This window comes from Haplochromis burtoni, unplaced genomic scaffold (assembly GCF_018398535.1).
Source record: "Haplochromis burtoni strain Fernald_Lab_line unplaced genomic scaffold, NCSU_Asbu1 Contig_774, whole genome shotgun sequence".
Classification (NCBI taxonomy): Eukaryota; Metazoa; Chordata; class Actinopteri; order Cichliformes; family Cichlidae; genus Haplochromis; species Haplochromis burtoni.
In genome coordinates, this window is record NW_024583135.1 from 88258 (window position 1) to 100627 (window position 12370).

General features: G+C 40.1%; 1 protein-coding gene across 3 annotated transcripts in view; it reads right to left on the minus strand.

The window, feature by feature from the left end:
- Positions 1-1452: 1452 nt before the first annotated feature.
- Positions 1453-12370, minus strand: part of kcng4a (potassium voltage-gated channel, subfamily G, member 4a) — a 54677-nt gene continuing 43759 nt past the window's right edge. For all 3 annotated transcript variants that reach the window (XM_042215610.1, XM_005950339.2, XM_005950341.2), the window contains exon 4: positions 1453-8584. In XM_042215610.1, coding sequence (XP_042071544.1) covers positions 7709-8584 — 876 coding nt within the window. In that variant the 3' untranslated portion in view covers positions 1453-7708. The remainder of the gene's footprint in view (positions 8585-12370) is intronic.

A 12370-nucleotide genomic window follows, 5' to 3' on the forward strand; every position in this document is an offset into this window, starting at 1 on the left:
AATAGTCGACACGTCGTTTGAAGCTTTGTAAGATTCCAAAACATGCAGGAATAAGTAGCAGGATTTAAGAGTGTAATAACGGACTGAAACAGAAGATGGCAGCACTGCATGTACAAGGATGCCAGCTGCCGTTAAACCCCGAAGAAGAAGAAGCTGCGTCCGGTATCGTAGCTGTGTCCAAATTCAGGAACCACATCCTCCTGTACCCGCATTTGTAGCAGTGTTGCCAACTTAGCGACTTTGTCGCTATATTTAGCGAGTTTTCAGACCCCTTAAAGACGTGAAAGCACGTATCTCTTTTACTCTCAACAAGCAGCGGGTGCTGTAACGCAGTCAGTTCTTCTTTTACTCTTATGCTGTTTTGTGGATCACAAGGTTTAAAACTACTTATAAACACACACACACAAAGTAACTCCACCAGAGTGCCTATTTCGGGTCACTTTTGCCGGTCCAAGCCCGGGTAAAGGAGCAGGGTTGGAATTGTGACATTAAAAAAACAATAATTGCTAAAAGAAATTTAATTTGTAGTTCTAAATAAACTCTAAATGCATTTAGGACGTTTTTTACTCACTTTATGTCTCTTCCACGATGTTATTTCTCTCTCCAACAACATAGGTTACAATTAGATTAGCATGACCAATTATGCAAATTAGGCGATGACGTCATTTAGCGACTTCTAGCGACTTTTAGGACAACCGATTTTCCTTACTGAGGAGTTGGCAACACTGATTTGTAGGCTGATTACGCTACAGCGAAGACTGTCCAAATGCTAAGACTCCGACAAATGCCCTTCATTTCCCCAGATTTGAAGGAAGGGTCGGGTGAATACTTCGTGGCCCAACCTATCCCAGAATTCATAGCGCGGCCCAGCTCAGTTTCCAACAATGGCGGCAGCTAGTTAGTTTTAATATTACTCTTATTATTCTTTCTGGGTCACAAAATAAACGTTTAACATATTTATCAAGACACCGCATAATTTTCACAAGCGCTCCGACGTTTTCGGAGACGTCTGTTCAACCCACCGTTTCGCTACTCAGGTTAAACATATATATGAGTCACTTAGATAACTTAAAAATGTTATTGTTTGGCTTTTTTAGTATTTTATTTGTTCCTGAGTAAATCGGTTTGGCTGAGATTAAAGTTATAGTTTTTACACAGCTGAATAAACGTCAAGCAGACAGCTGATTATCAGAAGTGTGAGATGCTCGAGAATTTACTCCGGTGTCCTGTTATATTTTAGATAGCAAGGAGTTTATTAAACTTCACCGAAACAATCTGCAAATTTCATTAAAATTTAATAAACTATCATCTTGTCTTTATTTTTAGTTAGCACATACCTTAAACACTTAAAGCTGTAAGCTAATGATAGTTATATAAGAGCAGATGCTGCTGGTGCAATAAGCTGTACGTTTTACGTCCAATGGATGATGATCTGATTAGTCGACTAATCGCAAAAATAATCGGTGACTAGTCGACTATCAAAATAATCGTTTGTGGCAGCCCTAGTTCTAATGTTTTTGATATGAGTTACTGCCATAATATTAAAGATAACTTCAAATGGTGAATTTTCTCTGTTTAAACATTTGAGATGTTTTCTGTTATGAATAAAATATAATTTCATGAGATTTGCAAATCACTGAATTCAATTTTTACACAGCATCCTAAATGAACCGGGTTTATACATCAAAGATGTGGATTATGTGTTGGTGGCCTCATTGTACAGAAGCCTTTGTTTGTATGCATGTACTTGCATTGTTGTTTCTCCTCTTCCCTTTTAATTTGTATCCACAGGTAACAGGAGGTTTGGTTTTTGTAAACAGTTATCTGGTTAGCCTCAGGTAATCTTTGAGTTCAACACAGCTGAAAAGGAATGTTTAAAGACTGTATTATATTCAGTTTGATGCTGGTCTGGCCTGCTGATTTCCCCTTTCTGTCCCTCTGTGCTGGCTTGCAGGTCCTGGGTAAGCAGAGTTAATCAGGGTTATTGTTAGAGCATGAATGTTTACAGACACTAAACGTCGTCTTTGCAGAGGATGGTAAAATACTTCAGTGAATAAAATCTGCTGCAAATCTTGCGAAGACTGTGAAGCTCTGAAGGACTTTTTTTTATTACGAGCCTCACTGTAACTACTTGAGCTTCCCTCCTGAGCTTTCCAGGACATTTTTTAGCATGTTTGTGTTAATCTTTTACCAAGTTCACTGTCTTTATGTGAGCGTGTTTGTGTGAGTCCTCTGTTATTATAAGGTATTAAAGGGCAGTGGACCATCAAGTCAAGCTGCCATGTAATAAAGGGCACATAATTCATTTCACTATGGAGCAGAAAAATGTGCTTGGCTTTAGATAAGAAGACACTTACAGAGACTCTTGTTTTCTCTGTCCACTCCCTCTCTCGGATCTTCCTCTGTCTCTCCTTTTTCTGTCTTTTATATTTTTATCAAATCTACACAAATCCTCTGATTTCCCACTAACAAATATTCAAATATTAAATCACATAGAAACCCATCAACAACAGCTTGTGTTTGTCTTTTTCTTGAGATTCATGTTTTTTTGGTTTTGTTTCGAACAAACTGGTTCAGTGTCCCTACAGTCGAACATTAATGGCAGAATGCATTTTCTTCCCTTTTCCATTTTATTCCTTTAAATTAGAGTGAGAAAACACACTGGGACACTGGGACATTCGGCTGATTAAAATCTACATTTGCGGTCTGAGCCAAGTGCTCTCTATCTAGATGGTGGGATATGTCCTCTGTAGGGATTTCTGTGCTGATAGTCTGTGCCTGTGCAGTTTAATTGGATCCATATCTTACTGTATATCTTATGGTGTGCATCAACTGTGATGCCTATGGTGGAAAATCAAACACCAGCTTATCCTATCTCATGACATGGAGGGAATTAAGAAAATTCTTTCTTGTAACAAAGAAGAGAAATGCTCAGTGGGGGGATTTCCCAGCATCACAGAATCAGTGCATAATCTCACATCAAGGTAAAATTTGCTATATAGGAAAATGTTTGACATTTACAAATTGGTTGTGTTGAAAAAAAGATGTCATACAGATGACGCTGCAAAGCAACTTCAGTTGCACCACCTGCCTGAACATCTCTGCAGTACAAGAATCACCCTCTCGCCACATTAGCAGCAGCCTCCCTGAAGTAAAACTGCTACAAAAAAGGAAAAGGAAAGGTGAAAACCCTACAATTTTGCAATTTGACCTTATTACAACCAGTAATACCTGTAGTATGAAATATTTCTCAACTTTATTTATTCCAGAACAAAAAATGTTAAAAATAATCACACTTCTAAAATCAAAATCTGCACATCTACTCACAAGGACTGCTCCAAGGATTAAAACAAGCAGCTCACTTCACGTGTCCCTACAAGCACATACGATACCCTTTTCTCACTGCTGTCTTGAACCTGTAATAATTCATGGCTGTGGAACAACTGAAATTCAAGTGTTAGCTTCACTATGAAAATTACAGCACCTCCGACAAGCTAACACCAGTAAACTGTAGCCTTAGCTGTCATCAGTACAAATGTAGGATGAAAGCAAAGCTGGCTTTGAATATTAAACAGCTACTTCTCCTCCTTACGTGGCTCTTGGGTCTTTGGGGGTTTGGGTTGTTGAAGACTGGTGGGTCTCCCCCCAGCATGACACCAGACAAAAATCTGATAAGTCTCAACATGATCACTCAGTTCATTAACTGAGGTAAAGTGCTATGATACATGCATATGTATATGTAATTTATAAGGAATATTGTAGCATATGCCATATACAGTGCTTGACTATATGTCATAAAACAAGACAACATCAGTAATTTAAGTACATTTGAGAAAATTACATCATTATTTTTTAAGCAAATTACAGAATTCATGTTCTTAAACCCAAAGCCAGGAAAGACTTCTCTGATCAGTCAGAAATTAATCACCAATTAAAATCAACCACCAACCCCAATTCTTCTGCAGTTAAATAAGCGTAATTTGGTATAAAATGAATCATTTGCTTTGCTATTTTTTCAGCTTATCTTTTAAAACAGTACATTTGAAAGTTGTTGGATACAATTTGATTATAGAGTTTGTACGATGTGAACCATAAAAAAACATAAAAATGATTTTGGTAATGATAAGTAGCATTAATTTAGGGCATCTGTGGCATAAACCTCACAATGAGTGGTGGTCTCATAAATTTTTCAAGCATGGTATGTTTATTTATCATCTTTAAAAAAGTTAATGGAAAAATGGTGACACCAAATATTAACCTTTTTTAAAAAAAACAACACATACCACACAGATAATCTGCTGAGCTGCTCTTTAAAAGTTTCTGCCAGGGTGGATGATTTACCATATTGGTAAATGTAACTTCACGTGTATTAACCACCAGGGAGAATATCCTACTTTGTATTGGGACTGCTTCCATCTGCAGGGACTTATATGTATTTGGTGGTGTGACTGTTTTGGGGATCTTCAATTCACATCCACGTATAAAATCCATAAGGCAGAGATAACACAGCTCCATACCCATCCACATACACCGAATGCTGCAGGGCATGAGACCGAGAGAAGACCCAGAAAACAGAAAGAATGAATGAAAACAGAAATGACCTTGATTAGGGTTGTGAAAAAAGAGGTGAGGTTAGAGTGGGTTGCAAAGTAACTTGCAGATGCACAGAACTGTGTGCAGGATAAATCAGCTTAAACAGTAGTGCCAAGCATTAGTAGATGTTGAAAGGCAGTGAGGGCAGCTGATGTCTCTGAAGCCTGACTTTGGGGCCTACCTGAGCTACCATCATGACAGACTTAAACCATCAAGCTTTCTTCTTCTTCTCTTCCTTCCCCAAAACTGTAATAAGCGTCTGCTGAGATTTCTTTAATGCCACAGAGCTAGAAGCGACATACATGACAGATGCTCCATCTGCTGTATGCTGAGTCCCAATCCTCACCTCCATCCAAACACCTCTACCACATCCACGCTGTGCACCTCCGTTCTTATTTTACCAGAAGCATGACATACACATTTTTCAAGTTAACTTTATTTGTTCAACCTTTCTTATCAAAGTTTCATTGTCAAAGGGTTCCTCAGCGCCCACATCATGGAACAATGAATGCATGCAGCGACCTTTCGACTGTCAATGAGCAAGAAATACTCCCCCTAAGACCATGGATGAAAAAATAAGTAGGCGTGTGAGAGACAGTTTATCCGTGCAAGAAAGAGAGAAAGTGTCATGGTCCTGGATCGGTGACCCAGAGTTCTGTGTTTCATTTTGATATCATCTTGAGTTTTGTGTTGATTCTTATTTTGTATTAGTTCTTAATGTTTTAGTGTTCTCCCTTCTGTGCTCTGTTCATGCCTCTGAGTTTGTGTTTGTGAAACAGTTTGTGAGTTTCCTGTTTTACTTTGAAGGTCTGTGTCTCGTCGTGTCTAATTAGGTTCAGCTGTGTTCCCCTCTGGTGTGGACATAATTGAGACATTTTTGTTATTGTTATCAATACTAATCAGAACCTGTTAAGATTGATACATAAGAATGATACAGTGTGAGCAGATAATTGCACTGAGCACTGTCTTTTTTGGAAAATGCACTGGATGCTCGTTCTTATTTTCTTATCTAACCATGTGAGTTAGGTAAGAGGATTATTGCTGCTGTTATGTTTGTATGGAGACAGAGCCAGGATGTAATTAGCTTAGCTTACCATGATGATTTGAAGCTGCATTAAACACCTGCACGTGACCACCGGCTAGCTAAGTAACAGTCGTTTTTTATTCTACACAGACTGTCTAAATATACTTTTTTCGCCTCCGTGTCTGCGTGTCTTCTTCTACATATATTTGCCTTATTAATGCAAAAACGGTGATGTGTTAACTGGAAAGGTCAAATAAAAATGTAAAACACAAAGATATTTTTTGAGGGTTGACCCCACACAACCTTCATAAAACAATGGGCTGCTTCCTGTACAAAAAATTAAAGGGCTTAGCTTTATTTAGCAAACACCCTGCTGCCTCCAACATCCTAAATGATATTACTTTTTTTAAAATATTAGAACATTTTCAAATTAGAATAAAATGTTTTAGTCGTTTAAAAAGTGTCACTCAAAAGCGAAAGTCCTTGAAAAGGTCTTTATCAAACATTCATCTTTCTTGTCTTTCACGTGTAAGTGACTTTTTGGACTGAACTTTACTTTTGAGCATCAGCAATGATTTGTGACGATGAGCTACACAGACATATGAGAATACTTTATCCCCCGTAGCTTCTTTTAGAATAATGGTCCATACGAGTTATGATCAGTGTTGCAAAACGCCATTATATACTGTTTATAATATCAATGTGTCTTTACCTACTGAGTATACAGATGGATAAAAAACTTTGTAAAATACATTATATTTCAACATGTGCATGTAAATCTTAATTCTAAGGCATGAAAACCACAATAAAGCAAAAGAAATTGCCACTGAATTAATAGAGAAAAAAAAAGATAAATCTTATTTGAAGCAACTGGATGAAGTTGAGTTTCAGGCAGTAACCCGTTTCCCTGTGGGGGTTTTAATCCCAACTTTAATCTAGATTACATCCACATCTGTCATGTCCCTGCGTGCCTCCACAACCTTCTTGGACCCCACGGTGCTGCAGGCAACTTCTCAGTAAAAGAACTCTGAGAGGTCCAAAGGCCACAGCGGGATTAAACAGAGTAGATGAGGACAGATTTGTTCCAGACACGAAGATCAACAATAACCAGAGACCGCTGTCTTAAAAACATTAGATTAGACATTATAGAGACGCTCTTCCACAGTGCTGTAATTGTGCGGGTGAAAACGAGAAGGTGATGTAAGAAGCGGATTGCCACAGAATTCACAGAATACTTCTCTGTCTGGCAGCGGCAGCTGTTTCTGTTTCTTCTTCTCAGAGTAAATGTTCAGCAGTAGGACTCTGATTGAGCATCCCAGACGAGCAGAGATTAGACCATCGTACCAAGGAAAAAAAATACAGACCAGAAAACGGATTTCTCTCAGATTACTAGGAGAGCTTTTATTTGGAGCGTTGCAAAGTACATTTCATGGTTTTAGTGCTCACTCTCTCTCACTCACGCTCGTCTTCATTCAAATAAAAACACCTTTTTTTCCTCCATGTCCGTTCCTTTTGTCACTGATTTAGAAACATTTGGAATAATTATGCAATTTCTTAATCATTTACCTGGAGTTTATATTTGAGAATGGAGAAACCATTTCAGTCCAAGCATAGAAATATACACAAGAGAGATGAATCGTATCATATATGAGACAATCAATTTGCTAGAGCATGGCTTCAAGCTAGTGTACAGTACGAAACACACTGAGGTCATACTGTAGGCAACAGATTAAAAAGTAATGAGAATGAAACTAAAAGTTGCAGTCAGTATTTTCACAGTGGGAGGAAAAGCAACTTTGGATTGAATATTGCATGTTTATGGACGCAGCCGTTTACTAATATTGCTGCAGAGGCTTTCTGGTCGGACAAAATCATCCGATTTAAAGGGTTGTGTGTCTCTCAGTGCGGACACTTTTACTCCTTATGAAATCCTTGAAGAGCAAAAGAAATGCGTAATGTTTGCTTAATCTCTTTTTATCCAAACAATGCAGATGCCCTCAGAGCTGTGTAGATAGTGAGGTCTTTTGGAAACAGTACTTTCATCATATACTGCACAGTCACATCTTAGAGGTCAGTCTGTGCAAATGCAGCTCAGAAAGCTGCTGCCGGAAGGCTGTGATTATTATTTCCAGCAGCTTCGCCACCTTTCCCTAACAGAGCAAGAGATTCCAGCGAGTGCACATTATCCTTGTCTAGATGCATTTTAGGTGGAGCCGAGTTCTCACCGCCTCCTTCACCTCCCGCCTCCTGTGGCTCCCCACTGGCAGCAGCAGCTGCAGCGGCAGCCACGCACTCCTCTTTGAACAATCGGTCATGCTCCATCTTGAGCTCTTGGTAGGAGCGGGAGAACATGTGGAAGATGGAAGTAGCAGGGAAGGCCATGATGAGAATGCCACTGAGGATGCTGCTCAGTGCTACCACCTGTCCCGGAATGGATCTGGGCACCATATCGCCATATCCCACTGTCGTCATGGAGATAATGGCCCACCAGTAGGAGGCGGGAATGCTGGTGAAGTCATGGGTACCTGTGAGCTCGCTCTCAGCCAAGTGCACCAGCGGGGAGAAGAGGGTGACAGCGACGCAGAGAAAAAGCAACAGAAGGCCAAACTCCCGGGTGCTGCGTCGCACCGTCAGCCCCAGCGTCTGCAGGCCGAGAGAGTGGCGAGCCAGCCTCATCACGTAGAGAATTCTCAGCGCTCGCAGGATCCTCAAAACCAGGCCTAGCTTGTCCAGGTAGCCCTTACCTCCTCCCGGCCTCTCGTGTTCCAGCTCTGGGTCTTTCTCTGTCACCACCAAGGAAACGTAGTAGGGCAGGATGGCCATAGCGTCGATGATGTTGAGCGGCCCGCGGAGAAAGTCCAGCTTGCTCTGAGCTTGAATGAACCGCAAGATGAACTCCAGGGAGAACCAGGCCACACACACCGTCTCTATGATGAACATGTTGTAGCACTTAGATGAACACTCGCCCTGAGGTGGAAGAGAAGGCAAGGCAGAGAAATTGAGGATAAGAGAAGCGAGAATTGACAGGGAGTAAGACAGATGGTGAGAAAAGCACAGGGAGAAGATTCAGAGGTCAGATAATCGTCTTTGGTATTCATTAATTAATCATAAGTTACATTCGGTCAGTATGCTAAAGCTACTGCAGCTGCACTGGTGGGTTATAAAGTGACGTGATCGATCAATTATTGCATTTGGGAAGACCTCAAGGATTAATCCTCCATGGGAGTGGCGACAAAACGCAATCAAACTTGTGTGCCCTCCAACGACAGTGTCACCGAAGAGTAATGCAATAATAAAAAACTCCTCTAAAAGAATAGTGGGAGTGGGGTGTGTGTGTGTGTACATGACACTGCTGCTAGCTGACCCTCGTTTTCACACACTTGTGCCATCACACAGATATATTCCTCGCAGCCAGGACAGCTCTTTGTTATGTGACTTTCAATATATGTTGTTCTGAGTATTTGCTACAATGTTTCTCTTAGAAGCGCAGTTTCTTCAGGCAACACTTTGTTGTCGGTTTCTGACTGTAGTAAGTGAGAAATATGCTAAAGTATCCCCTCTGTGAAGAGGAGACTTTGCGCCCCGATGATGGGGAATCATCAGTTTTTCATAATGTTATGAGTTATTTGGTTTTTACACAGGCTGAATGTGAGACTGCATTATTAAGACAGACACTGTTTATGTCTTCTCTGTGACACTCCTTTCATCAGCCCCCCCCCCCATTTCTCCCCACGTTTCCCATTGCTCACTCTCTGCTTTTATCTGCACTGTCTCATTCATTTCCCTTCTATCTCACAACTTTTTTCTCCTCCTGCAAGCCTCTCCTTCATCCCTCTGCCTCCATCTCCACCTTCTCATCATTTATTCTTCTTTCCTCCTGTATCGCCCTCTTCGGACTCCCTCCCCTCTCATTCTTCATTCTGTGCTCGCCCCTCACACTGCTCTCCTTCTGCATTAAAGCCTGCATTCATTCATTCATTCATTCATTCATTCATTCATTCATTCAGCGTTCCACTAAGTGAAGTTTCTCTATGCGTTGTATCCGTCATACACACATACATCTGTTTACTTCGTGTTGCATTATCACTTGTGTCCTCTCTGCCTTTTTCACTCTTTTTAATCCCACTGTGATGTTTTGCCTTTTTGCTTCATTCCTGCAGAGTGGCTCTGCATATTTTGTAATGCTGGTGCAGGAATATGTGTGCTAAGATATTGTGACTTTCAAAGATGTTCCTTTGTGCAGGTTGCATCATGCAGTGATGCTAGCAGTGATAATAGCAGCGTTTATCCAGTCTATAAAGGAGGACAGTCTCTCAGCTCTCTGGCATGAATCTTAGTTCTTTAAAGTTCAGGACAAATTTGTCTTGGTGAGACACTTTGTAGGTTTTATGCTCTACAATCTACATTTGAACAGGACTTAATATTAACTGTTTAAATGCTTTAGAAAAGGATCTTAATTTTATTTGATTGTATTGTGTTAATGTTTTATATATAAGGCCTTTCATGGCAGATGTAGTTCTTTTGATCATTATTTTTAATGGAAAAATACTCATGCAAGTAACTTCATGTTGCTTTAGATTTACATCCAGTACGACTTGCATACTGTAGCATAATGCAGCATCAGCTTCTTTCAAGGCTTCGCTGAGTTTTATGGTGTTTACACCCAGTACAATATTCAAACCCAAGATTCCACATCTTTCACTTGCTGCATGGAAATAAAATTAAGCCTGACCTCTTTGCTATCTTATGGTAGGAACTGACCCCCACTGTGATGAAACTGTAAGCCTAAAACAATATGTATGAGGCTTCATGTCTCCCAGGTGGCTTAAAGTCTCTATGTGACTATAAGAAGTAAAAAAAAGCTCTCTGGTAACTGAAGACATCGATTAAAATCGATCAGTCTTTTGTTTTCCATTTTTAGACTAGTAATTAAAGATTTCAGTCACTGTCTCAGTTTAGCTTTTGATATTTGCTAACTGCACCAAATGGCTTTCTAATTGTGAGGATTTCTAGGAAAGAAATGATGTAAAAGTTGCTGAACATGATTCAAAAACAGATGAATAAACTTTAGTCCCGACAATCGTGATAAACATGAACCTTTAATGGTTCCTAGAAGGAGGCGCAGGGCAGAAACACATTTAGTGTATCATTAACATCAGTGTGGTTAATATGTTAGCCAAGACATCCTAGTTTCCACATGCAGCAGGCAACATGATCGCTTACAGCTTACTTTTGGTTTCTCAGCAAAGTCACAAAAACTCTTTGTTTTATTTTGGCCTTTGAGTCGACAGCGACATCGCTCTTAAGCTGGTCATTGCATCATAACGTTTCCGAGAATTTATGACATATCTAACATCTCATATTAAAATGTATTCAATAAAGCCGCAGCCCACACAGTTAAAAGTAGAACCACGATGGCTATATATGATTTCTCCAGAGGTCTGAAGGACTTATTGCTTGATATTTTTGTTGAACTAAAGGAAAAGACACACCACAGCAAATCATTACCTAAATATTAACCGAATGTAAACCTTTAAATTTCTCAGTTTCAGGACATTCATCGTGTTTTTTCTGTCTGATGTCTAACTCTGTGGTCTCCCTGCATGAATCTTTAAGGCACTTTCTGTCACAGTGTAGATGTTCTGTCTGACACAAGCACCATCCTCTCCTCGCGGCTCTTTCTTTCTCTGACATTAGGCCTATCGCAGCTTTGTGCTCTGCTCTCTGCAGAATAGACCATTTGTTAGAGCTCCAAGCCTTCTACGTCTGTTTCTCTGCCTTTCAACTACAGACACAATTGTGCACACAATAACCTCCCACAATACTAACTATCTCCCTGACCTTATCTCCTCCGAATGACTCTGTGGAACTAATGCCAGCAACAGCACATTTCAGCACAGACACCATTCACCCCACAGCTGTCTCACAGGGGGTCTCGTTTTATCATCTGCATTAACACATCCCAATGTCAAATTAAGACAAAGACTGCAGTGGGGGCAACGAACACTGAGCCATTCTCATGGCAAGGACATTTAAAATGAGCAAAGAGGAAAATACATTATTATTATTAGTAGCAGTATTATTGCAGCTTTCCTTATATTTCGGAGATAAAAATGGTATTTCTACAGAATCCCGCAGATATGTGGGACATAAATCAACTCGAAGTAAATGAATAAAAAGACCTTAATGACAAAATGAACAATATGTATGATGCAAAAAAATTCTGGGCAGCACGGTGGCACAGTGGTTAGCACTGAGATACTACACTTGCTATGTAATACATTATTTTGGTATTACAATGTGAACACAGTGTGGAGAAAAAGGTTTCAGCTGAAAATGTCTGTGTGACCTTGACAATTGTCCTTGTTTTGAATATGGCAATAACAAGGAGAAGCCAGATGCTACAATATTAATATATATAAGCATAAAACTATTACAGCATTACAACCTATACAAGCTAAAGAGAGCAGCCCAGAACAGAGTCCGTTGGCGGGGTGTTGTTGCGGACCTATGCTCCCCCAGGAGTCAACAGGAAAATTGATTGAACCTATACAAAGTGATCCAAGCTAATGTCTGCTGACCCTTCAGCATAGCTGCTTCTCTGCATGACGGTTTGTCTGTCGTCTCTCTAAATAAACATCTGGCTTTAACTGCGTAATTATGACGACTTGCAATGTGCTACACGGTGTTTGTGTTCATGGTTAAGCAGACGGTCAGAAACATTTAATCAGCTCATGATGGTGTTTTTCTCGT